This window comes from Acomys minous, assembly GCF_964271855.1.
Source record: "Acomys minous genome assembly, chromosome: 13".
Classification (NCBI taxonomy): Eukaryota; Metazoa; Chordata; class Mammalia; order Rodentia; family Muridae; genus Acomys; species Acomys minous.
Window position 1 is genome coordinate 81497156 of NC_140495.1, and position 27094 is coordinate 81524249.

At 50.2% G+C, this 27094-nt stretch overlaps 1 protein-coding gene across 3 annotated transcripts; it reads left to right on the forward strand.

The window, feature by feature from the left end:
- Window positions 1-3562: 3562 nt before the first annotated feature.
- Window positions 3563-26924, forward strand: MOCS1 (molybdenum cofactor synthesis 1). Of its 3 annotated transcripts, none has more exons than XM_084753673.1 (11): window positions 3563-3764; window positions 9359-9485; window positions 11424-11591; window positions 17065-17229; window positions 19395-19456; window positions 19741-19852; window positions 20059-20171; window positions 20587-20697; window positions 23181-23301; window positions 23767-23814; window positions 25579-26924. In XM_084753673.1, exons 1-11 carry the CDS (start codon window positions 3642-3644, stop codon window positions 26337-26339), a joined length of 1911 nt encoding a protein of 636 aa, XP_084609799.1. In that variant the 5' UTR covers window positions 3563-3641; the 3' UTR covers window positions 26340-26924. The 3 variants fall into 3 exon arrangements, with proteins under 3 accessions (XP_084609799.1, XP_084609801.1, XP_084609800.1); XM_084753675.1 differs by having other exon boundaries at window positions 23767-23829; window positions 25579-25720; XM_084753674.1 differs by lacking the exon at window positions 23767-23814.
- The last annotated feature ends 170 nt before the right edge of the window (window positions 26925-27094 follow it).

Sequence of the window (27094 nt, forward strand, 5' to 3'; positions counted from 1 at the left end):
TTACACAGCAAACATTTTATTCATTGGGCCATCTCTTCTTCCTTTTCACCTTATTTTTTTTTTAAAGGTAGGTTCTCACACTGAATTTGGAATTCCCTGATTCTGCAACAGTGACTGACCACCAAGCCCCAGTAATCTTCCTATCTCTGCAAGGACTATGCATGCACCCCAGTTCATCCAGGGTTAAGGGTACCTGAACTCAGATCTTCATGTTTTCGTGGCAAACACTTGACTATCTCCCGAGCTTTTGGGAAATGGTATTTTCTAGGCTGAATGTTGAACGGAGTGAAAGTTGCTTTTGTGTAGAGCATCTCTGCTTTCAGATGTAGAATTTTCCTGTGCGTTGTCATCTCCTGCCTTCCCTGGCTTGGTGGTCAGAAAGCAGAATTGAAGAGATCTGTACATGTCCCTTTGCCCCTCTTTCACAGAGCTCTCTTCTCCCCGAGTGTGCCTTCCACCGGTGGGATCCACGCAAAAGCCCGAAAGCAGACTGGAGGGTCCACCGAGTTGGCCTCTTAGTGAGGGAGCAGGGCAAATTTGGGGGGAATAAATGTCAAGTGTAAGGGTGAGGCAACTGGAGAAGTGTGACACCCTGAGTCCTCCAAGATGCGCAGCAATGGTTGTCTTCAGGTAATGTAATGGCGATGTCTTTAAAGAAATAAAGTGACTACTCCTGGGAATTTGCACACTGCATTCAACTCCCACTGTTGTGATGTCATAAAACAGATTTCTAGCATCAACCCTTCAAGGATCTGGGACCAGGAGTCACAGAACTCCGTCCTCTGAGCAAAACAGCTGCTGTCCTCGTTAGATCAGCTGTGCCTGAATCGCAAGTATCTGTCACCACCAGACTGGAGACTATTGACATGAACTCAGAAGAAGGGAGTAGGCAGGGCCTTGGGTCCCTCACTAGGTCCCAGCTTTTCCTCCCAGGCATTTGTATGCCATTCTGCCCTAACTGCTTGTGGCTCCAGGGTGTGTAGGGGAGATATTAGAGCCTACAGCCTGGGGAAGGTTAGAGGAAGGAGGCTCCTTCCACACAGCCTTGGGGAAGCCACCATTCCTGCCAGATAAAGACTTTCCAGTGCTGCCGCTCTGTGGAGAACCAGTCACTCACACTCTGCAAGCAAAGCAAGCCCAACAAGCTCACTGTTTGCCGGTTTAAACTTTGGTAGGATCCTATTCGGTTTGTCATTAGGAGGACAAGGCTTAGGAGGAAGGGGTAGACTTGCTTGAGTCTCCCCAGGGAAGGAATTCTCACAACACCAGGGTTGGCACACACATCTGAGACCGCCATGGCCGATTCCCCATGAGATGGAAGTGTCTACAGCAAACCTAAGTCCCCCAGGACAACAGGTGGCTTCATAGGCTCCATGGCAGTGCGTGGGAAAGTGTTCCTGTGGCAGGTGATTTGCTGGGCACCAATATGAGCTTCTCCTCTCTGTGGGGGAGGCTCAGTGTCTCTTCATCTAGGAGATGTGGCCAGAGGACTTGCTCTTAGTGATGTAGCGTATTGCTTCTAGAAAGCAGCTCCTGGAGGCATCAGCCTTTGAAGGCTAAAGACTTGTTCCTGCACCAAGTCCATCATATGTCAGTGGCTTCTTTCCTGGGTTGAAGGCTCTCTTGAAGGCTTTTCAAGCCTCATATCAGCAAATACATGGGTTTTTGGTTTCCTCACTTCCACCCCCAGTTCTCCTGATCAATGCAGGCATAGGTAGCCTTAGCAGTGGGCAGCCCTTCAGCCCAGTCTCAGTGGGTCGCCCGACCCCTTGCAGATAATCTTTTGACATACGTGCCCCACCAAATCCATTCAAACTCCTGCTGGCTCTTTTTTGTGGTTTTACCCAAAACTACTATTACTCAGGCAGTAGAAAATACCCAAGAAACAGTGTATCTGGCCATAAGACTAAAACCATCCCTGCTTTTCCAGTAACCAGCCTGTATTTGTAAAAGTCAGTTTTGTTCAGTCATTCTTTCCTCTCTTAGGAATCATCAGGTCTTCCGGAGTATAAGCCATATTTCCACTTCCAAATGCACAGCTCACAGATGCTCTGTACTGGTCCTTGCTTTGTCCAGCTTTACAGCGGCAGAGAGTTGAGTACAATGGATTAGCAGGTTTGAGAATAGCACCCCCTCTTGTTTCCCTTGGAGACAGGGATTCCCTATGTAGCCCATACCAGCTTGGGGATTACTATGTAGATCAAGCAGGCCACGCCTCGCAATGATCTTGCTGCCTCAGCCTCCTGTGTGCCGGGATGACAGGTGTACATCGCCATGCCTGACAGAGCACACCTGTTCTTAGTGTGTGCGTCCATTATTGAGTGTGAAAAAACCTCTGAGATCTTAAGCTAAGTCGCACTGCTTTTCAGAGAAAAGAGGCACACTGCACCCACCCCCACCCCCAGCCCTTCTCACGCAGTGAGTCTTGGTTAGACAGTCGGTTGCAGGAAATCAGATTATACTGGATTTGAAACCAGGTTTGGACACCGTTCAGCTACACAGCTCTGGAATAATCACCTAGCCTCTCTGAGACTTTTTTTTCCTTAGTAGCAAAAAGAATGTTCTATCCACAGCATGGTCATGGTATTGAAGGTTAATGCAGAGTCCTGTGTGCAGGGAGCAACTAACTTCAAGTGCCGTCCACTTACTTTGTGTCTTCCTCTCAAATATCCTCTTTTGAGTGGAGAAGCCAAGACTATGGGGGGGGGGGGCACAACAAGAGAAGTGTGTATGAAAAAAGGACCGACCGAGTTGTCCTACAAACAGAGGCTAGAGTAGGGTGAAGTGAAGGAAATGATCAAAGTTGAAGTCTTAAAATAGAATATTGATATTTCACTGGCATTTTTCTCCCCACAGCTTTTGATATATTGAAATATCACTTGATTTAAGACTATGTCATACGGAAGTCCACTATTTTGTATGTTAACTTTAAAAAAAGAAATTAACGATCTACAAAGATGTTTCATGGTTAAGAGGTCTTCCAGGCTCTTCATAACCCCTTGTAACTCCAGTTGCAGGGGATCTAACGCCCTCTGCTGGTCTTGTTGAGCACCGAATGTTTCGTGGTGTCCTTAACAGATGTATAGGCAAACTCTCATACATATAAACATATTTTAAAAGTAAAAAAATCTTCTCCCCTCCCTCTGAGCTTAGTGGTGGAGGTCTGTAATCCTAGCACTCGGGAAGCAGATGCAGAGTATCTGTGAATTTGAAACCACTCTGGTCTACAAAGTGAGCTCCAGGACAGCCAGAGCTACACAGTGAGACCTTAAGTAGGGTCTCAACACTCATCCACAACGAAAAGAAAAAAATAAATATAACGCCTAAAAGTTTTTAAGCCACCCCTTTAAATTCTGCATCTAAAGAGAGCTCAAGTTCAAGACCAGGCAAAGCTGATATTAAAGAGCCTAACTCTCCCAGGCTCGAAGTTTTTGCACAAGAGGATGGTTCCGGCCCAGCCTGGAAGTGGGAGGAGCCAGTGGACTACAACTTCCAGAGGCCCACGGGAAGCGACACCCTCGCTGATTGGCTGCATGAGCGCCGCCCTCCGCTCCTCCCCCTCCCAAATGACCCCGAGCCAGGTCCCGGGCTAGAGTGCACTGGAGGCCCACTCCAGGCTCGGTACTTCCTTTGCTGGCTTCATGGCTGCCCGGCCGGCGTCCCGATTGCTGCGGCGGCTCCTGAGGTCCAGTGCCCGGGACTGCAGCTCTGGGGCTCCAGTGACGCAGCCCCGCCCCGGGGAGCCCTTGAGACCTGCCAGGGAGGTGAGCCCACCCCGCCCGCCTGCACACACTTACTGGAAGGCTATAAGAGCATGCCACCCTGAATGTGGACTACGCACTCTCTGTCCTGGGGTCCTCTTCTGGGGAGGACCCAGAGCACTCAGTGATGGGTTGTTTGAGTTCATTCTTACCCAACGGGAGGGACTCCTCAGAGTTTCCCTTGGACTCCCCTAGCCCCGCGGGCCACTTTCTAACAAGTCTCCGCGCTGCAGGAAATAGGGACCACAGACTTTAGGTTCCAGTGAGCTGTTTTAGCACTCCCTCCCCCACCCCCCCTTCCACCCAACCTTTCAAACATTTGTTTCCTCACCTCCGGAGTGGAGGGTGCCAGTGTAGTCAGGTGTCGTCCGGACACCTGCTTCTTAGTGTGACAAGGACTAAAAATATTGTTAGCCAGGTGCCACCCACAGTCGGTTGTCACTTTGTAGTGGCAGAGCTCCATGACCTCTCTTGTTTCTATAGGGAGGGCTTGGCCTCATTTTAAGTCAGGAACAGAGCAAGACCAAGCTCCAGCTTAGGAGTCCCTGCCTGTCTTTGTAGTTGGGGGCACGGTCACTCAGTCCTCACAGCATCTCACAGAGGAGTGTTTCCAGTTACAGTGGGTTTTAAGTTGTTTTGTCCACACGATTAGGGAGACACTTGCAGTGGCAAACTGTTCCTTTTCATTTTGCTCCATCTCCTTTTCTTCTATCTCCCAGAACTGAACTTGATGTCCTAGAGACTCTGAATTTCACAACACTTGACTCTCCCATCTTGCTCAAGATATAGGTCGGCTTATGTCAGAGAGCTCACTTCCCCAGACCTGCCATGTGGGATCCTCAGATAAAGAGCTTTATTGCTACAGGGCTTTCCAAACCCTTGAACTTTGTGCTTGATTAAGTGAAAAGCTAGGAAAGAGGCAGCCGCTATGAGAGCTTAAAAAAAAAAGAGAAGATACTAGCAAAGAAGACTTTTCTTCTTCATGATTTTATTTTGCACTTTTTGTGAGCGGGCCTGTGCAGTGTGACTGATGGTCTTTCGTTCTCACGTGAACTGAGCGTATCTTCTCTCAGGTCCCTGTAAAGCAGGGGTGGAGGACCTTAAACCCCAACCCTTGTGCTAGTCCTTGCTCCTCAGAGGCTGTACTAGGTCTTATATATGCTGAGGGCATCTCTGATATAGCAGGATTGCCACAGGCCCCAGAGCGGAATCCTGGGATTTGAGCCAGCCCCATACCTTATTAGCCATGTGAGTCTCTTCTCGGAGAATTAGGGCTTGTGTTTTCTAGGAGTGGGGGTTAATGGCTTCATCATTGGGTGTCATGGAGATATGTGTTGATGTGTACACCCAGAACCTGGTGAATGGAGATACTGTTATCTTGACGTGTATGGCAAATGTTGTGGTAAGTCCTGTTAGGCCCCTCCTCCCTGGACAAGCAGTCAGTCTGTCAACTGTGCCATCAGACACTGCATTCTGAGGAGCTCAGTTGGGGCTGCCTTCTACCAATTGAGAGTTCCTGGATGCTAGGGCTCACTCAGCCTTTCTAAGTATTTCCACAGTGCTTCCCCGCAGTGTACCCAGCCAGCCAAGCCAGCAAGTGTGTTTGGCTGCTCGAAGCACGTTGAATGAGTTAGGAGGAACAGCAGACAGATGGAGACACAAGGAGGCCTAAGATCTTATCTTTTGTTGGCCTCTAATTTTACCTGGCTTCTAGTCTGTGCTCTTACTCTCCCTTGCTTTCTTTCTGTAAATACAGAGGCTTAGAGCGGCTCACCTTGCACAGGTGTGGGCATCTGTAAGTGAATGGGAGAGCTGAGGGGAAAGTATGTACTCAGCTCCTTACAGAATTGCCAATGGGCAGGAGCAGAGGTGGGGATATCCGGGCCCCCCGCTTTTCCTGCCTTTCCTACTGAGACCCTCTGCCTGCCCTCCACAGTGCTCTGGTGGTCTGAGGTGCAGAGCTGTGATAGATGCTCACTGGGCATCCTGCGTCACATGGTGTGGGTGTGAATCTTACGTGGGCGCTGGCATGGGGACCGTGGAAAAGGGGGCCTTGGGTCAGTATAAGGACAGGCTGGACAGCTTCCACAGGTGCCAGGGAAATCGATGAGGAAGTACCATCATGGCTGAGGTGGGCCAGACATCTTCCCTAATGGATTCACTTCAATCCAGGTATTCCTGCTCTTTCTCTGGACCTCTATTCTAACTCTCTGGAGGCTGAGGCCTGAGCCTGCTGCCTGTGGTGGGGTTAAAGGACCGGGTGTCTCTGGGTAAGGCAGAGTCACCTAGATGTCCAGAGTTCTAGAAAAGACTGGAGGCTGGCAAGTGGAGGTTGAAGACAGGAAACAGGTATAAGAGAAAGCAGAGTAGTGACGCCGGGAGGGAGCAGGGAGGCCAGTGCTGGGAGGCCAGTGCTGGGAGGACCTTTCTTCTACCTTTTCAACCTACCCAACTTCTTGAAATCCATGTCTCAGGGGAGTGGACTATGCTGGTCAGGAGAGACAGACCCTCCCACTCTCAGGACATGGGGGAGAGGGCCATATAACCAACGTGGGGCAACGCTTATTTAATAGCTTGAGATAGGGGTGTGTGTGTGTGTGTGTTTTCATGTGCATGTGCCCATGTGTTTGGAAGCCAGAAGACAAGCTCAGGTACCATTCCTCAGTTGCCATCCACTTTGTTTTTGAGACAGGGCCTTTTATTGGGAACCAGGGCTTGCCAATTTGACTAGGCGCACCAGGGATCTGTCCGTCTCTCTCTCTCTCTCTCTCTCTCTCTCTCTCTCTCTCTCTCTCTCTCTCTCTCTGTCTAAACATGAGTTCTGGTCATTGAACTCAGATCTTCATGCTTGTAAAGCAGGCACTTTACTTGCCACCTCAATTAATCTAATCTAGACAATCTCTCACATCCTTCTAAAGGGACTTGTCTCCTAGGCAATTCTGGACCCCAACAAGTTGACACTGCTCACCATCACAGATGGCAGTCACTCACTGATACTGTTTGTAAGGGACCCTTCATTTGAATTAGGTGGGCTCATCTCCACTTTGCAGAAGAGGAAGCTAAGCAGCCATGTCCCACTGCTGTGCAGTCATGTCAGAGCCTGTGCCCAGCTAGAGCAAGCCAGGCCTGGTCACTGTCCTCAAGGAGCCAAATGAGTCAAATTAATAGTGAAAGGCAGAAAAAAGATTATTCAATGTGGCCACTTAGGGAAGAGGGACAGAGATTCAATGGACACCTCCCCTCAACAAGTACATATTTGGGGTCCTGATGTGAGGTTTAGGCTTACCTAAAAGGCAAGAAGGGTGCATAATTGAGCATCCTGGTCATGGTGTGGTCCTGTCCATCACTGACTCATCATTGTCTGGCAAAGTGGTCTGGCTGGTTATCTCTACTGTATGAAATCGCTGTAGGAAGACAAGGTCCCCCTCTGGCTGGCTTCTTTCCCTCTCTCAGCATGAGGCTTTTGGGGGAAACTCCAATTCTTTGTGGGTACCCTATTTCAACAGTTAAGATAGACAGCAAAGAACATAGTGCCCCTCTAGAATAGCCCCATCCTTTGGCCACGCCCAATACACAGCCTACACAGCCTGTGCCTCAAGATAGCTTGGGGTATGGCCCAACACAGTCATAACTTAAAAATTATGGGATGGGTGGGTTTTCTTTCTTTCTTTTTTTAAAACATAGTTGTGTGTTGCAATTAATTTGCCAGTATGGCCTAATAATAAACATTATTATTATTATTATTATTATTATTATTATTATTATTATTATTATTTTATTATTATTATGGCAGTATTTTCTAACCTGCTAACAATCAGTCAAGACACAGATACCTGTTATATGATAAAATAGCCTACTTAACCAGGGGCAAGGCAGATATTAATCCCCTAACTACTTCCCATAGTGGGGCAGGAACAGGATACCTGTCCCAATCCCATGCCAAGTGCTTCTAATAATTTCTATCAAGCCACCTCCCATCCATAATCCCAAATACTTGCTAATTATCATCATCTGGGCCAAGTCTCCATCCATGCTGGCCATGCACTTCTCTTAACGTATGGCCAGCCTTCTGGTCCGATCTCTTTTCCTCCCAAGATTCTCTCTGTATCCCCAAGCCTGGGAATCTTAGCCACGCCTATCCCATTTGCCCTGCCCAGGTATGATGGCCTTTTATTGGTCAAACAGGTCAGGCTCGTAGGCAAGGTACAACATGGGGCACAGAGACAGCAAGTAGTAATTAGCATCAAAATACACCAGACCAACCTCCAACAGTTGTGTGGTTCTTGAGCAAATAAACTTTGTAGATGACAACAACATGTTGCAACATCCAAACGCAGGAGCATGCCTGTAACTTAACAGGATCTGGGTGTTTGGTCTATAGCTAGAACCAGGTTTTCCTGCCTCAAACTCTGCACTCAGAACCAGGGTTGTCAAGTCCTGGGTTAAAGGTTTCCTCGGCCCTAGCTGTACAGTGCAGTGGTCAGCCACTCAGAGGAAGTCACTCCTAGGGGCAGGACTCTCCAGACTGTCTTGGAATCTCTGTGGTCAATCTGGTGCCAGCATTGAGAACTGCTCCAGAGTCCAGCCATTTGATAGAGACCAGTCTGGGAGTGGTTCTGCGCGGCTACGTTTGCATCTGTCTTTTTTCTCATGAGCTTAGAGGCGGGCCTGTATGTTACACAGTGCTTTGACATTCTGTGGTCAGCACTGCGTCCTCTGGATGGGAGAGGAGCCTGAGGGAAGTGGCCTGCGGTGGAAGTAGGTCATGAGGTGTGGGAGGAAAAAAGAGTCAGGGACAGGGCTTGTTGGATCCGAGTGATGAATTTGCTCAGCCAGCTGGGAGGGAAGGTTGTGTGTGTGTATGTGTGTGTGTGTGTATGTGTGTCAGTGTGCGTATATGTGTGCATGTGTGTGTATGTGTTTGTGTGTGTATGTGTCTGTGTGTGTGTTGCACTGCTGACGACCAGCCCCTTTACTCCTTGGCTAGGCTGGCTGTTAGGTTTCTGCTGAGTCATATTCCTTGGTTCTCTCACTCCGAGTTCCTGGATTTAGTTTGGTTCCTCCCTGTCTTTGCACAACCACATGCTAAATTAGAGGGAAAGAGCACCTCTGGCCCCGAAGAGCTGGAACCTGGAGAGACTTATTAATGACTCAATTCTCTATAGCTGTGGCTGGACAAGGTGCCATTCTGCCCCAAACTTGCCTCTTGGAGCCTGCCCAATCTTCCCTTAGGCCTCACAAGGGCTGACTAATCCTTTGTTCTGGCACTGGGTAGGGCACGCAAAACGTAGAGACTGCAGAAAGAAGAATCTAGAATTCCCGCCCACCTCCAGCTTGAATGCACCTACCTTGCATGGGTGAATCCTGTAGGGAAGCTGCCTGCACAGTCTTAGTGGGTAGGCCTTTCCTTCCGTCAGGCAGTCAGTGAGGGGAACAGTGCCAGTTACTGTGGCTAGCTGGAGGGGCTAGGGATGCTCTGCAAGCTAAGGGCGAGGCAGCTCACCTGGGCTCCCTCAGCTCTCCACAGCCGGGCCATTTTGCATATTCCCAGAGTGCATAGCAAGGGCCCATGCTTCATAATGTCCCTGTCCTTGCAGGGGCTGTCCATGAGGCTCCAGTTCCTCCAGGAGCATGCAGCTCCCTTCTCCGCCTTCCTCACGGACAGCTTTGGCCGGCAGCACAGTTACCTGCGGATCTCTCTCACAGAGAAGTGCAACCTCCGATGTGAGTCACCTCCTGGGCCAGCTCTGGGCCACTGTCCCTCTGTTGAAGTGACATCTGTAGTCACTGCCTGTGCCTCCCCCCCACTCCTTCCCCTCCCTCCCCTCCCTCCCCCTTTTCCTTTCCACCTTCCCTCTCACTTCATCATTGGTAGGCTGGTCTCAGGTCATGGAAGCTACGTTCTCCTTGAGGTTAGACATGGAAACAGGGTTGTGATTGGGTTTAGGGTTTAGGGTAGGTCTCGGGCCGTGATCCCTCTTCAGGGTTCTTTCATACTCTTTCCCTTCAGTTCTCAAAGGCCAGGACATGGCCAAGGGTTTGGGGGGTGGGGGCATGAGATGCCTCAGTCTGACACAGAACTCGCTGTGTGATCTCAGGGGTGTGTTCTGGGGTGTGTCCACTGCTGGAGACTCCGGTGTGGATCTCTCCCTCCCCTCTTGTGCTTGTTTGTTTACCTGTTCCCTTCTTTCTCTCTTGCCTCCCCCTCCCACCCTCCTGCTATATTTTACAATTGAGTATTGAGTAAGTAAATGCATGTGTATTTGGCAAATGTTTAACTGGGCAAAACGTACTGCATATGAGCTATTCTGTTGTTCTCACCGGCTCTTCAGTCTTTAGAGTCCAGATGTGCATTCAGTGTGCACATTTGACTTTGTGACTCCGGGAGGCATTTTCAGTCTTCTTAGAGGATTGCAAGATGTTGACGTCTACAGAGTTCACACTGGGAACCTGGCAGCTGGGTTCAATAGAAACAAACAAAATCTCATAACACACATACACACACACACACACACACACACACACACACACACACACACACACACACACACGCAATTGTAGAGTGCCAGGAGGTGGTTCAGTCAGTAAGTGCTTGCCATGCAAGTATGAGATCTTGAATTCAATTTTCAGAATCCATATATATATTTTTTTAAGGCAAGCAAGCCATGGAAAGCAGGGCATAAAAGGAAGGACCTGGAAGGCAGGGCATGAAAGGCAGGCCATGGAGGTGCTCTCTTGTAATCCCAGTGGTGGGAGGGCAGAGGTAGGTGGGCCCCTTCACTGGCCGGCTATCCTAGCTGAGTCGGCAAGCTCCTGATAAAAGTGAGAAGAGCCTATCTCCAAAAAATAAGATGGAGAGTGATGAAAGAAGGCACTCCAGGTTGACCTTTGGCCTATTCATTTACACATGCACTTGCACATCCACATGAACACACACACACAGAGAACTACACACAAAACATAATCTCACAACATTTTGTTTATGCTTTTGTGTTGGGCTGTGCCGATAGCGGTCTGGGCCTCATATGGCCCACCGACAGGGATGGACATGCCCGTGAGTCTCGCAGATCTGGCCTGACTCTTGATAAAGGTGACCTGCAGAGAGTGATGGTGGGAATGGGGGCCCCCTAACTCCACAGCTCATGGCTTTACCCTCATCTGCTCTCTCATCTTGACAAAGAGCCCCTAAGTTTTCCATCATCTGCACAGGGGGGACCTGGGGACATTGCAGTCACAGAGGACGATGGCTCTCACCAAGCCAGACCATTTTCTTCACTTCATAGCACGTGCAGAGGAGGGAACTTTGCCACAGCTAGAGTGAATGAGCATGGACCAGCTTGTCAGACACAGGCCAAGGCCCTGGCCTTTCTAGGTCTTTCTAGGTTGGTCTACCCAGGTGCCCTCAGATTGAAGGAGCCAGTGTCTCAGGCATGGCCCTGCTCTAAGCCAGGCTCTCCTTTAGCCTAGTTTATCATCATTAACCTACACCTCACCTGATGGAGGGATAATAAGGCTAGATTTCAGTGAGATGAGAAGTGACAAGTGACCTCATATCATTTAGATGGGGTTTAGAATCATAGTTAGCCTGTTGGGGATCAAGGCATCTTCACCTGCCAGCCACACCTCTCTCCTAGCTCTTCATCCTCCTTTTTCCCCCCTCAGGCCAGTATTGCATGCCTGAGGAGGGTGTGTCTCTGACCCCCAAAGCTGACCTACTAACCACAGAGGAGATCCTGACCCTTGCTCGGCTCTTCGTGAAGGAAGGCGTGGACAAGATCCGACTCACCGGTGGGGAGCCACTCATCCGGCCAGATGTGGTGGACATTGTGGGTGAGTTGGATAAATGTCACCGGCTGCTCTCATCTCCCATCTGATCTAGCTGGACTCCAGTGCTAACTAATGTTTATTTGACAGCTGTCACTCACGTAGACATTGAGTCCTGTAACACCCCCCCTAATACATCTGTTATTTATCTAGCTGTTTTGATGAAGAATGATGCTCCAGAGGTTCATCTCGCCCAAGGACTCAGCTACTAGTTGTCAAATCACAGTGGCTTATTATGACGTTGAGTTCAGAGTCCTCACCACGAGGACCCTGCGACCAGGCTCCTGCTAGCCAGTACTCTGTCCTTTCCCTCCTCTTTGGCCGTAGCATTTCTCTTCTCTTTGCCAGGAGCCTGTAACTTGTCCTCTGTCGGGTCCCTGCTCACATTTTGTCAACTCAGCAAGGCCTTGACAATTCTACCCTGTGCTCCTTCCAGCCCCTCTTTCCCTCAGACCCTGACAAGCTGTAGACTATGAGCTAAATATGGGCTGCTACTTGTTTTTGTTGTTGTTGTTTTGCTTTTAAGTTTGATTTTTATTCTCTATGTATGTGTGTGTGTCTCTGTGTGGTCATTTGCACATGAGTGCAGTGCTCAAAGAGGCCAGAAGAGGGCATCAGAATCCCTGGAGCTGGACCTGGAGGTAGCTGTGTGCCACCTGATGTGGGTTCTGGGAATTGAACTCTAGTCGGCTGGAAGGACAGTATGTGCTCTCAGCAACTGAGCCATCTCTCCATCCTGACACATAACATTTGGTTTTTTTTTTTTCCCCCTCTGAAACTTCTTAGTGTTCCCTTTGTATCTGATTTCTTTGAATTAAAAAAAATTGAATAGGCTCTTCCTTGTGTGTTCTGTTGGCATTCAGTATAATTTCCTTGTCTATTAAAACACTTCTCAGAAGCTTAGGTAAACTTTTGTCCATTATTTGTTTAATACTTTGTTATTTCCATCACCTTTTTTCTCTTTACAGTTTCTATTATCTGGGTGTTACACCATCTCTTTCCTCCATGGTTTTCAATTTAATGTATACATATATGCTAAGAATGTCTCTTTATGGCCAGCATTGTCTTTGAGAAGTCTTAATGTGAGAATGTCACATTAAGATACACACATGACAAAAAAAAAAAAAGATACACACATGAATACACACACATACACACACACACATATGTACATTATACATATATATATATATAATTTTGAATATGCGTATGTTTTCTTTTTTTTCAGACAAGATCTCAAACTCCCTATGTAACCCAGTTTGACCTTGAGCATTTAACCTTCTACCTCACCTCTCAAGTGCACGTACCAGCTTAAATTGTTACCTGATTTCAGATTTTCTTCCTTTTTTTTCCCCCTTGGGAAAGCCACTTGATTTCTTCGGACTCACTGATTTCCCCTTTTGTGTCCACCCATACCACTCCCGAGATTGGCTTTGCCTTTAATCACATTTAGGATTTCTCTTGACAGATTAAAGATGAAGCCCTTGTGATTAGGCTCGGCCGGCTTACGTTGCAGTGTGGGAGAAAACCCGGGTTAGTTTATTGCTATGTAATGCTCTAGAAAGAATAATAAGTTTGTTTTTGAAAATATGCTATACTCTGAGAGCCACTTCTTTGTTTCCACTGACTGTGAAATGTGTGCCATTTGCCCTTCACAGCCACTGGAGCGTCACAATGACGGCCTGAGATGTGAAGCCTCTCTGTCCTTTCAGAATTTATCTCATAATGTTAATATTTTTATTATTTTTACCTATTATACTTATCATTGTGCTGTTCAGTTTTTTTGTCACCTTGACACAAGCCAGGGTCATCTGGGAGAAGAGAGCACCAATTGAGGAATTGCCTGTACCAGACTGGCCTCTAGACAAGCCTATAGGGCTTTTTTTTTTTTCACTTTAGAGGAGTAGATTTGTGTGTATGGGGTGGTGGTGTGTATCTGCATTGTATATACACATGTGGGTAAAGGCTAGAGGAGGGCCTCTTTGCATTATTATCCTTTGAGACAAAGTCTCTAAGTGAACCTGGAGCCGGGTGGGCACCTCACAACCCTTCTGTCCTCTCTCTCTGTGAACCATAGGGCTAGGTTTATACCATTAGGGTCACAGGTATGTATGGCCACACATGGCTTATTTTTATGGAGTATTAGGGGTTTTAATTCCCCCCCCCCTTTTTTAAAATAATTTTATTTAGATGGGAAAGGAGGATAGAGGCAGACAGGACGTAGGGGAATAAAAAGTGTCCCTTCATTTAGCCTCAAGTGTAGGTTCCCTGATGCGTGTGTTCTATAGGGTGTGGCTTTGTGGAGAAGGCTTCCTTGTAGTCCATCTGTCCGTGAGAGCTCATGAGAAGCAAAGTGGCAGGTCCTCCCAGAACGTGACAAGTCACTCATTCATGTCTGTTATCGCCCCAACTAGCATCCTGTCTAAAGGTCTCTGCTTTGACTCCCTCAAGGAGAAAGTGAGCAGGAAGGAAGACACTGCCCTTGATGTCAGTCCAGCAGGCCTGGGGCTCTGGAGGGGAGGCTGGAGGCGCAGCCGCCAGAGGTTGGCTGAAACCCTCCTGTGGTCCTCACCTCTTCCCAGACTTCTCCAGTGGGCTCCCAATTGGCTACCAAGCCTTAAGAAAGGGACAAGAGACGATCCACAGTGTGGATGATGGTGTGGCCAAGGGCCAGAACAGAGCTCGCCTGCCTTGCTGTCCCTTATCTCTGCAGGTTCTCTGCCAGTGACCTTTACCCAGGCCATGCTCACATGCCCCCCCCACCACCACCATAGCATTCTAAAACCTCTGCCCAACTTCCTACAAGCGTCTCAATTGTTTTCTTCTTTTCTTCCTTCCTTTCTTTCTTTTTCTTTCTTTCTTGTTGCTAGAATGTGTTGATTTGTCAGAGAGAGCCCACAGCCTCTACAAATGTTCCTTGTTGGCAATGCCAGAGCCTCCTCTCTCTTTTTCAAACAACTATTACCTTCTTTTAGTGAACGGAACATATGCACATTTCAGAGTGGTGTGGCAGGGAGAATTGTGCTGTTGGCCCTGTGCGAGGGCTGTCTGCCTCCATGTACGGTGTGTAACTTGCCTGCGTCCTCTGCACCCACTGCTTTTAAGCTACTCTCCTCCCTGGGTAGGGCATTAGTCACTTTTTCATGCCCTTCACCAGACAAAAGCCCCTTAAGGGGGAGCGGTTTGTTTCAGTGCACAGTTTGATGGCAGGGAAGGGTTATGGCTGGGGTCTACCCATGGTGGCAGAAGCAGAGTCTGTGGACAAAACGAGGCCAGTTCCACCCTCTAACCCTCCCCTACAGCCCTATGTCTGTCAGCCAGGCCCAAAGTCCCAAGTCCCATGACTGTGCTAAGCAGCGCCACCAGCTGGAGACTAAGTGTTCAAACTTAGTGCCCAAGGGGGGACATTAGACATTCAAGCCCAAGGCACATTTAATGGCTGGCATGGCACGCCTTTCCTCACAGCCCAGGGTGTTGGTTCACACAGTTGGTTTGGTTATGTAACGTTTCACGTGTAGAAACAACATGGTCCAACCAGTTTGTACTGTTGGCTAACTGGACTGTTTCCAGAGTGGCTTACGTGTGTGTGGCTCTCCAGTAAACCACCTTAGGTTAAATTCTGACCAACGAAATTTCAGGTTTTGTAAAGGGCTTTGTAAAGCCCCATGCATGGCTTCTCTTCAGAAAGGCTGTGGAATTTCATTCTTACACCATCAACATGCCCTTGTGTGGATAGACTTTCTTTGGAGAGACACAGTAGATACACACACACACACACACATGCATGTATGTACACACACACATACATGTGCACACATGCATGCATTGCATATGCATATACACTTGCAAGACACACACACATGCATGTACGTACACACACATACATGTGCACACATGCATGCATTGCATACGCATATACACATGCAACACACACGCATGTACATACACACACATACATGTGCACACATGCATGCATTGCATATGCATATACACATGCAAGACACACACACACACACACACACACACACACACGCTTACCCCCTATTTACCCACAAGAGACCAAAGTAACAAATATTGTGGCAGTAAGTCAGCAGGGGTTTGGGAGCTACCAACAGGAATCAGTGAAGAGGTGTTACTTCCAAGTGCAAGAGTAACACAAGGCAGCTGCATCATCAAAAGTCCATCCCAACATGAGTGACAGCTCAGAAAAGCTGACACACTGGATCTCTCTGCACAGCCTGCAGGCAGCTCGCCAGAGAATCTCCCCCTCGCTGCAGTGTGGCTATGCAGTCCCTTCCCCAGCCATTTGCTCCTTTTTGTACAGCCATGGATGCCCCCAGGAACCTTCCCAGTTCCTCCTCCCAGACTTGGTTTGCCTTCTGAGGCTCATGAGCCTCCCTCTCCTTCCCCGAGGAAATGCTTGAATTTGGAGGTAACTACTCACAGAATCCTGGTTAATTTGGTGATCTGTCTTTTTCTCAGTTCAGCTAGACCCCGGCCCCTGACTCTTAGCCCCTGCTCTCATGTGTGGCTAAGCTGGTTCTTCACAACAAAGAAGTCCATCCAGCCTGTTTGATAGAAGGCCCTGGTCCGAGGGCTGGAAGGATTTTGTCCTAGCCATAGTTGGTAGAGAGTGAAGCCAAGTAAATATCAAGAGCTTCTGTGGTGTCTGCCCACTGTGCTGGTTAGTTTTGTGTCAACTTGGCATAAGGTCAAGTCATCTGTGAGGAAGGAACTTCAATTGAGAAAATGCCTCCTCAAGATTAGGCTTTTAAGGCATTTTTCTTAGTGACTGACTAGGGTGGGCCCAGCCCGTTGTGGGTGGTACCATCCCTGGGCTGGTGGTCCTGGGTTCTGTATGAAAGCAGGCTGAGCAAGCCATGAGGAGCAAGCCAGTAGGCAGCACCCCTCCGTGGCCTCTGCATCAGCTCCTGCCTCCAGGTTCCTGCCTTGCTTGAGTTCCTGTCCTCACTGCTTTAGATGTTCCATGGCTTCAGTGACCTAATCCATATGATGCTCTTAGCAGAGCCCAGGGCGAGCACCCAGCCCAGGGCCCAGCCCAGGGTAAGCACCCAGTGCTTCATCTGTTGGTTATCTTTATCCTAGTTTTTATTTGCATGAGTGTTCTGCCTGTATGTATGTATGTTTGCCAGATGTGTTCCCTGGTCCCTATTGAGGTCAAAAGAAGACTTCAATGCCCCCACCCCCTGAACCAGTTCCAGATGATCGTAAGCTGCCATGTGGGTACTGGGGGCCAGCCCTGGCTTTTCTGCAAGAGAAGCAAGTGGCCTTAATAGCCGAGCCATCTCCCCAGCCTCTTATCCTGGTTTTTATTTCCACTCCTATCAGCAAGCCCAGCCTGGCTTACAGAGGCTACCGAGAGCCCCTCTGCACTCTATCCGTCTGGAATACGGATTCTGCCTTCCCGCCCCTTTCCCCACAGAAAGCAGTCTAAAGCGCTCCTCTTGTCTCTCTCCAGCCCGACTTCATCAGCTGGAAGGGCTCAGAACCATCGGTGTCACCACCAACGGCATCAACCTCGCCCGGCTGCTGCCCCAGCTTCAGCAGGCAGGGCTCACCGCCGTTAACATCAGCCTGGACACTCTGGTTCCCGCCAAGTTTGAGTTCATCGTCCGCAGAAAAGGTGATCACTCGCAGGCTGAGGTGTGGTTCTCCCCGGGCCCTGCGGGGGGGGGGGGGGGGGGCTCCATGTGTGTCCGGCGGAGGTGGTCACTTCCTCCTGGTGCCCGGGTTACAGATGTGCTCTCAGTAAGGAATTTACACACCAAGGTCAAGTTGTTTGCCTGGAGACTTATGGGCCAGCTGAGGCAGAAATGATCACCCCAAGGTGTCAGGCCCAAGGTGCACTGGGCTCCTGGAGTCACTCCTGTGCCCATCTAGATAAAAGCCTCTTTTCCTCTCACCCTGCTCCAAATACTCTCACATACGTTTCCCATGTGGTGGCTTCAGGGATACCAGCCTGGATCTCTGGTCTCCTTAGGTTAGAGCCTGGCTTCTCTTGACGATGGGCATGGTACTCTGGGAAGTCAGAGGGGGGCTAGGAAAGGCAGCTTTCCACCCTTTTCTTTTGGAGCAGTGTCAACACCAGCCATGTCATTGTGTCCCTCTTTCCCTGCCCTGGTAAGCAGCTTCCTACCTTGACCCTTCCAGAAATTGACTAAGCTGTGGCTGGTGCACCTTCCTTCCTCTGGGGAGGGCTGCCCTATCCACTTGGACAAAATTCAAAGTGTAGTAATCCACTTTTAATGTATTTATATATTTGCATTTTGTCTTCGGGGGGGGGCATGTGTATATGTTTATGTATTTGTGGGTGCATTGCAGGTGGAGGCCAAAGGACAGTCCCTGCTTTTATTCCTCATGAGTTATCCATCATGACTTTTTTTTTTTTATTCAGACAGAATCCCCTGCTGGGATCTGGGATGTACTGATTTAGACTAGTCTGGTCGGACATGAGTCCTGGGACTTTGTCTCTCTACCCCTCCCGAGGTTGGGGTTAGAAGCATCTCACCATGTGAAGCTGTTTCCTGGGGATCAAACTTAGATTATCATGTTTGTGCCGGAACCCCACAGGCTGTCGGAACAAAACACAAAACCACATGTCACAGCCTCGCTCGTGGGCCCCCTGGCATCCACTGAAGTGCTGTGGGGTGGGAGAAACCTCAAAGTAGGAGAGGTGCCTCCGTCATTCAAGGTGGAGAGTGTGGGATGTGATCCCGCTGCCCTGTCCCCAGAGGGTTTGGATCCAGGCCACTCCCTCTGATGGAGCTATGAACAGAGATTGCAAGGGCTGGGAAGTGGAGGGGTGCTCTGGCCTGGGCCCCATCGTGGCATTGTTCTCCCCTCTCCTGTCTGTTGGCCTAGCACAAGCCCTATAACCCCAGGGAGACATCTGATGTCAGGGCGCCATCCCTCTCTTCCCCCTTTATGTCTGGTCTTCTCCTGCCTCTGAAGGGAACCGTTGTTGAGAACATAATAGTGAGAGAGGTCCCTACATCATACAAAGGGAGTGTGAAGACTGCAACGGGGCCTCAGTTTCCCCATCTAGACTGTGCAGAGGCTCAGTTAGATCATGAGTCAGCAAACTGTGGCCCACAGGCCATAACCAGCTCCTGCTTTTGTACAGACTTAGAGCCAGGAGCATGTTTTACAGATTATATGTGTAATCATTAACTATTAAGAACATGACCTGTGAACCCCAGTTAAACAACATTGTAGCCCTGAGAAAATAGTCATTCCTCTATCCCATGGTATTAAAAAAAAAAAAAAACACATGGGACTGGAGAGATAGTCAATAAAGTAGCTCTAATTCCAAGAGACCCAGTGCCCTCTGCTCACCATCATGGACACCAGAGACACATGTGGTATGCAGGCATAAATGCAGGCCAGACACCCATATATGTAAAATTAAATAAATAGAAAAAGACAACAAATCAAGGTAGATGGCTTTGAAGAATGACACCCAAGGATGTTTTGGCCTCCACTTGTGCATACACTCATACAAATACATGAACATGCCTACATAGCCACAAAAAAATAAATAAAAAATTAAAGCCATGCTGCTGTACTACATTTGAATGTAGTAAAAACACACTTCATGTCATATACCTATATAGAATCTGGGACCTGCCAGGCTTGTGTAACCTGAAATGTTTGCTGTCTAGCCAATGAGAAAACTCTTGCTGTCTGTCAAGCCAGGGAGGGGGGTCTCTCAAGTTCTTTTGGTCCATGTGGCTCTGATGGTTCGCTGGAGAAGGGGGTCCCTGAATCCTTGCTTCTCCCTCTCTGCAGGCTTCCACAAGGTCATGGAGGGTGTCCACAAAGCCATCGAGCTGGGTTACAAGCCTGTGAAGGTGAGGGCCTGTCACTCCTGCTGATTCCTGCCTGCCTTCCTGACCCTGGGCAGGAGGACCATAGGTCCCTGACACCTGGCCAGTGGGTGTGTACCTCCTCCTACTCATCCTTGCTAAGTTACTTCTCCTCCCTGATTGGGTATAGAGAAAAACAGTGACCCCTGTGCAACACCCCAGCTGTGGGTGTTCTGGGTGGCAAGAAGCAAGAACTGGGTCCTGACTAGGTGCCACGCCCCGAAGGTCACCCTCAAGGAAGCATGCTAGAGACAGTTGTCCTTGGTCAGGTGAACTGTGTGGTGATGCGAGGCCTCAATGAGGACGAGCTTCTGGACTTTGTGGCCTTGACGGAGAGCCTTCCCTTGGATGTGCGCTTCATTGAGTACATGCCATTTGATGGTGGGTGACAAGGGTTCAGCGGGGGGGTGGGGGAGGCAGGGGCTGGGCCTCAGGGCTGTACCAGGTACTGCTAATAATGGGGTGGAGGGAGGGATGACATGGAGCCATTCCAGAGTCAAGTGTGGATGTGATTTGATCCTTGGGGCAGGGCCCCCTTTCATCTCTGGCTCAAAAGCTCCTCCCCTGCCACCCGCCACCAAATACAGGCAACAAGTGGAACTTCAAGAAGATGGTTAGCTACAAGGAAATGCTGGACACCATTCGACAACAGTGGCCAGGGCTGGAGAAGCTACCGGAGGAGGACTCCAGCACAGCCAAGGTTAGGGAGCAGGAGGGTAGAGCTGGGGGTGGTCCTGCCTTCATCAGAGTTAGTGGGATGCTGCCAGAAATTCAGGGTCAAGCTGTGGGGCAGGGAGCTCGGCAGTGCCCTGGTTGCTGAAAAGAGCAGCCTAGATTTGGACGGGTAAGACTAAGCAACATCAGCGGCCATGTTTCTGTAGGTAAATGAGGCAGCACCTCTTTCTCTCCCACATGGCCGTCTGTAGGCATGTGGTCAGCAGATGCCTCTATCCAAAGCACCTCTTCTTCAGAACAAGCCAGGCAAAGGCAGGGGCCTGTGAGTCACCCACCACACTAAAAGAAAGCTGCAGAGTTGGGGTCCTGACATCAGCAAGGGGAATCTTGGGAGCGAGGGATAGCCTACCTTGTCCCTTCCACTGCCCTTCTCCCTCTAGGCCTTTAAGATCCCTGGCTTCCAGGGTCAGATCAGCTTCATCACATCCATGTCAGAGCATTTCTGTGGGACCTGCAACCGGCTGCGCATCACGGCTGATGGAAACCTCAAGGTGAGCATCCCAGCCCCCTCCCATCCCAAGGACCCCTTGCTACCCAGTTCTCTTACACTCCACCTGAGCTCTCTGATTAGAGGGAGCGATCAGTGATCGGTGCAGGGGAACTTGAGAGTGACCAGAATACATCTGTATTTTCTGCTGGTCACCCCTGTTTCTTCAACCCTTCATTCGTTGGGTCCCCGCAGTAGCTACTGGTTTATTGGGATTTGTCTCCAGCACTCAGTGCTGCCAGCGGGGACACCAGAATGATTGTTAGCCATGTGTCGTTTTGGTTAGCCTTTGTCTCCAGCCAGGGATTCACCGCTGAAACCAGCTCCCATTACTTGGCGTGCTCCATGCTTGGCCTTGTGGCTGTGTAAAGGCTCCTTTCCCTAGGGCCATGAGAACTCTTGGCAAATTCCAAGAGGTGGCGGGGCGAAGCATGGCGGCCCTCTGTCTCATGCGTGTCTGTGCTGGCTGCGGGGATGACGGGCCTTGAGGGCCTCGCCGGGGTGTGGGCTCATTCTGCTTGAAATCAGATCTGGGGAGTCCAGATTGCTGAGAGCTGTGATTCAGAGCCATCTTCTGACTGTCGGGGGCAATGTGAAGTTTCTGAGCAAGACAGGGGCGTGGTCCCCAGCTTGACTGGACTTGACCTTACTAAAAGGCTATTGAGCAATGATTAAGATGCATAAATATGTGAGAGCGAAGATGAAGGTTTGTGCTGGGGAGATGGCTCTGTGCAGTCATGGGGACCCAAGTGTGGCTCTCCAACTGCCATGTAAAAAGGCAAGCATGGCTGCATGCTTGTAATCCCAGTCCTGGGGAAGCGGAGACAAGATGGTCTATGGACCACACTGGCTGCCAGTCTAGCTGAGCTGGTGAAATCCAGGTCACTGACAGACCCTCTCCCAAAAACTACGGTGGGGATGATTAACTTCGTCTTCTGGGCACACACACACACACACACACGCATATACACACATGTACCTCTATATACAGGGAACGTAGACATACGCAAAAGAAAAAAAAATATGGGACAAAAGAGATAGTCTGGTGGTGTGTGTAGCAGAGTGCACTGGGATGTGTCCAGTGGCTGCTGGACCTAGGGCCTCTTTATGATTGGGGTTGGAGCTGAGGTTTGGGGTCAGCCCATTTGAACCATATATACTCTGGGTAGTTGGAAATGGGGAATTTCCTAGTCTGGAGCCAGAAGTGCCTAGGAATGCAGGTGGCGTCTCCATCACCGTCCCTGTGGGAAATGTAAAAAGGTGTCTAAAGCGAATGGGACCCTTACGCAGAGTGAATGTTACAGTTAAAGGACAGTGAGGCCTTCTGAGGAGCAAGAGCCAACAGCTGGTCCCACCTCGGGGGGGGGGGGGTGGGGGGGATGGAGGAAGTGACGTCACTTGAGGGAAGAGGGTTAGGGCTTCAGCTGTGGAGGGAAGCACCAGCTGCCAGAGATGAGGGGACAGGGAGGCCAGGGCCTTCGCTTTCTCTCCTGATCTCCAGGCAGAAGGCAGCACAGGGAAACCCACGAGGAGAAGTCTGTGGAGTTCTAGTGTTGTCAGTAAAGGGCAGAGCGGAACCCGGGCCTGGTGGTGTAGGAAGGGCGGCTGTCCAGCACGGTGGAGAAGCTGGACTTTGTCTCAGAGTCCTGACTTCTCCAGAGCTGTGCCCTCCCCAGCTTTTTAAACATTTTTCTGTGTCATGACGCACAGCCAGCATGGAAGGTTCTGCGGCAGAGTGGGTGCTGGTTTTCTGAGCTGCCGTATCCCCGCCCGTTTCCATTCTCATCCCTGTGACCAAGCTTCACAGAAACTAGGAAACACTGAGTCGAGACTGAGTGGGCACAAGATACCGTCTCCAGCCAGGTGTGAGCCACTGCTTGGGAGTCAGATGGAAGAGCGTTAACGGTCATTCCCAGGCCATCCTGGACTACACAGTCCAAGCTTAAAAATGAGCCTCAAACAAACAAATAAATACCCAGAGCTGTCATCTCCAACAGCCCTCAGCTGCTTAGCTACCAAGCAGGGAACATAGACTAAAACAGGGGAAGCTATAGGCAGTCATGTCCATCCCGGAAGGACCAGGAAGGGCTGATGGGAAACAGGATATGGGTACTACCACCAGGGTATGCAGTTCCCCCTTGGTTAGGGTCCACTGTCACGGTGATAGAGGCTTCCCCATCTGGTATCTCAGAAGATAACAGCAGCCTTGCATTCTTCCGGCCTCCCTGTGTGTCTTGTCATATGCCGTACACTTCACAAGGAGTATAACCAAGCCCCACACAGAAGTCTGATTTTTGCCTCTTGCTTTTCTAGCCTCTCTGGCCCCTCCATCCAGTCCCTTCTCTCCTTCATGGCCCTGGGTCCCATTTCAAGTGTGAGCTGTGGGAGGCATGGGCATTGATGCTGAGCTCAGTGGGGCTAGCAGCTTAGAAGGCGAAAGCAGAGGCTCTGGGGTGAGGCAGCGTGTTGTGTTCTCATCCACCACAGGTCTGCCTCTTCGGGAACTCTGAGGTGTCTCTGCGGGACCACCTGCGGGCAGGGGCCTCTGAGGAGGAGCTGCTGAGAATCATCGGGGCAGCAGTGGGTAGGAAGAAGAGGCAGCACGCAGGTAAGGGCTGGGCAGGAGCGGGCCAGGGCCAGCAGGAGGAAAGATCGGAGGAGGAGGCAGAAGAGTAAAGAAAGCCTGGGCCAAGGCTGCCCAGTGTAAGCGTCCATTCCTGTTGGAACTTTGGGTGCAAGAGTGGTGGTGGTGGTTCTTCTCTGAGGAAACAGACATAGCATGGGTTGCACAGGGGAACCCCAACATTTTCCTGGGCTGCTCTATCGGGCTAAGAGATAACACTGGCTCCCTAGATTCCCACTGTCTTTGAGAGCAAAGAAGGGAATGTCAGGTTCCTGGACATTTCCAGACTGTTCACTGGGCTCCACCATGGGTGGGTGGCCTTGCAGTGGTGCATGCGAGAGCTTTTGTCGGCATGCCTGTGGCTGTGCGCAGGACTTTGGGGCACATTCATCTTCCTATGTGTTTCTCTCCTCCCTTGCTTTTCTCTCACCCATCCTTCCCTCGTGCCAGGCATGTTCAATATTGCCCAGATGAAGAACCGGCCCATGATCCTCATCGGTGGGTGATCTATCAGTACGTAACTACTCACCCTTGTCATTTTGGGGGGTGTCCTGTGGGGTGGGTGGAGGCCCCCTCTGTGAGGCAACCTCTGTTCTGCCACATAATAGTCTTCCTTTTAAAAAAAAGTCTCTTCCTTCATCTTTTCTGAAACCTTCCATGTTTACTATTCCTTCCCTGCCCACAGCAGCTCTTTTGTCCCGAGACTATAGAACGGCAGAGCTTCTCTCTCTGGAAATTGGGGCAGGGGCTTCTACAGATCAGATGGCCACTGAGGTAGCTCTTTCCAGAGAGTGGAGCTCCTGATTCAGATAGAGAGCTTCTCCTCAATCTGGGATCTCCCAGCAGGACCAGATGTCACTTCTCTGCCACACAAGGGTACCTGTGCATGTGTGTGACCCATCAGTTGTCTCGGCCAGGCATAAATTGAAGCAGCTCTCTGATCATCCAGGATTTGAACTTGCTACTTCCATAACTCCAGGGACCATGTGCACAGGACCCATCTCAAGTATAGGATGCTTCTTCGTGTGAAAACACTGCTTCATAAATCCCTGGGTGGTGTCCTGTCCTGGGGAACTGGGTTGGTTCCTGAGAATCTAGGAGGGCCACTGCTGATCTGCTCAGTGCCCAGATGACAGCAGAAGACGAAGCCTCGACCCCCGAGATCACACCCAGATCTAGGCCTTCTGAGTCAGAACAGAAGAAATACCAAGTAAACCTGAAGGAAATGGTTCCTTCCTACAGAGCTTGGAGCAGAGTAAGCCCAAGTAGCACAGAGGCCCAGAGCAAAGGAGATTCCATGGGACAGAGATAGCCCAACAACCTCCCCAGCATACCAGCCACCCAGAGCAGGAGAGACAGGAGAGCATCCCCCTGGGGAAGGCACCTTAATCATCCCCTCCCCCATCTCCCCTTGGCCTAGGCTTATGCATCTTCATAGCCAGGAGTGGGAACACTTTGATGTCCTTCCCACTGACAGACAAGAATGAGGCTTAGAGTGATGGAAAAGGAGAAGTCAGGGAGGCCGCTAGCTTCCTAAGGAATCTCTTAACTGAAGTGTGTGGAGTGACTAGACTGGCCTGGTTTTCCTTTACCTTGGTCAGGGCCTCTCTGACCCCCATGAGCCTATGAACCACGTAGGGATCCGACCTGTTCTGAGCCGTGTGGAAGTATCCACTCCCTGTGGTCCTCAGGCAGCTACTGTCAGGGTGCTGACTTTGGCCTTTTGTCTGTCCTTCGGGGAGCAGCACTCTGCAGCATCGCCAAGGTTCCCTGGCCATGGGAACCAGTGTGTTACTTGATGTCCTTGTAAGGACATGACATTGTTTAAGAAGATAAACTGTTTGCTTGGACCCTTACCTGGCAGTGAGACGATTGTAGTTCATCCCTGTTGGAAGTACCAAGGTGAAAATACCTGTGATTGGTAATTCAGGGCAAGACCTAGCTAGTTTTATGGAAATGAGTGGATATCACAAAGCTGTTTGATCAAGCGTCAGCATTCAGACCTTCGATATGTCATAGGAAAACTCTGGAACAAAGGTCACAAGCACAGGGAACCCAGAAGTGATCTTGCTCCACCATTGCCTGAGGAGCATAAAGCAAAGCTTGGCCACCTTCTGTTGGGCTCCTCCTGTCTGCTCTTGTTCTTCCTTCTCCCCAGTATGAATGAGAGCTTACGGTGGTACAGAAAAGGGTCAGGAGGAGGAGGAGACAGGGCTGCTTTGGGGGCCTTAGTCTCTCTTCTCTTTCCTTCTTGCCTTTCAGGGGTATTTCTGATGCTTGAAGATTCCCCACCAGCTAGCCGGAGCACTTTCTTCTGCGATCCCCTCCGTGTTCAGAATCCGAGTGCCAAAGGGAGTCTCTCTGACAAGATGGCAACTTGGTGGAAGAGAATCCATGTCCCCGTGGCCCTTCCTCTGTCTCAGCAGAGCCTGGGGTTTGGCTTCCCTCAGAGACACTACAGCTCCTACCCAGAGCCCAACACTCACTCAAAGTGCCTTAGCACAGGCTCCCAGGCCCCTGCTGTCCCCTCAGGCCCAGGGCCCACCTCAAACCAGCTAACTCATGTGGATTCAGAAGGCCGGGCAACTATGGTAGATGTGGGTGGGAAGCCAGACACAGAACGGGTGGCCGTGGCCTCTGCGGTGGTTCTTCTTGGACCCGTGGCCTTCAAGCTTGTCCAGCAGAACCAGCTGAAGAAGGGAGATGCTCTGGCAGTGGCCCAGCTGGCTGGAGTCCAGGCGGCCAAGCTGACTAGTCAGCTCATCCCCCTGTGCCACCACGTGGCCCTGAGCCATGTGCAGGTACAGCTGGAGCTAGACAGTACACGCCACGCTGTGCTGATCCAGGCATCGTGCCGGGCCCGGGGCCCCACCGGGGTAGAGATGGAGGCACTGACCTCAGCCGCCATGGCTGCCCTTACCCTGTATGACATGTGCAAGGCAGTCAGCAGGGACATTGTGGTGGCAGAGGTAAAGCTGATCAGCAAGACTGGAGGTCAGCGAGGGGACTTCCATCGGGCTTAAGAGTAGTACCTCTCTCTCTCTCCCAGGGGAATGCAATTAGGGCTGAGGAAAAGATGTCACATTCCTCTAAATCTAATCACTATGACCTAGGGTCACCCTGTCTCTTTACCACTGATATTTATCATAATCTGTGAGGTGTTGAAGACGCCTCAGGCCTTGACACCTTCCAGGACTCTGGGAGTGGAAGGTTTGATACTAGATAGCCCCTTGTCCCCATGTCATGTCATATTACTCCGGTTGTTTCAGACAGCTTTAGGCAGCCCTTTCTCATGTGGGGTTCTCTCTTCTCTTCCCTGGGGAGAGAATAAGGGCTCACTAAGCAGAGGAACCCACTTTGAGGAGGGAAAAGCACAAGCTTCATAATGAATGTATCACAGCTTCCCCAGCCCTGTCCTCCGTCCTCCTCCTCCAATAGGATGCACACGTACGAACCACAACCCTAAGGACTCGTGCCAACATTTACCCACACTGGTTCTGCTCACTGTGGTCTGCCCACGCCTCTACTTTGGTCCCTATCAGGGAAAGAAGAGTTGAAGATGACCTTTACCTTCACAGCGCACAAATAAAACCACAATGCCAACTTCAGAGATGAGGGAGGACTCTTGTCTGGGAAGAGGGCATCAAACTTCTGTTTTATCCATCAGCCCCATTCCAAGACACTCCCCAATGGCCGGTGGGTGGGGAGGGGGACCCTGGAAAGTCTAAAGGTCATATTCTCTAGGCACTCCCACCCCCTGAGACAAAGAGGGGCATGC

What these genes read in the sequence shown, in the direction of transcription:
- MOCS1 (XM_084753673.1), top strand. Translation starts at nt 3,642, where the DNA reads ATGGCTGCCCGGCCGGCGTCCCGATTGCTGCGGCGGCTCCTGAGGTCC. An exon ending in AGAGAAGTGCAACCTCCGAT is followed by an intron (nt 9,486 to 11,423) that starts GTGAGTCACCTC and finishes TTCCCCCCTCAG; the next exon opens with GCCAGTATTGCATGCCTGAG. An exon ending in AGGACTCCAGCACAGCCAAG is followed by an intron (nt 20,172 to 20,586) that starts GTTAGGGAGCAG and finishes TTCTCCCTCTAG; the next exon opens with GCCTTTAAGATCCCTGGCTT.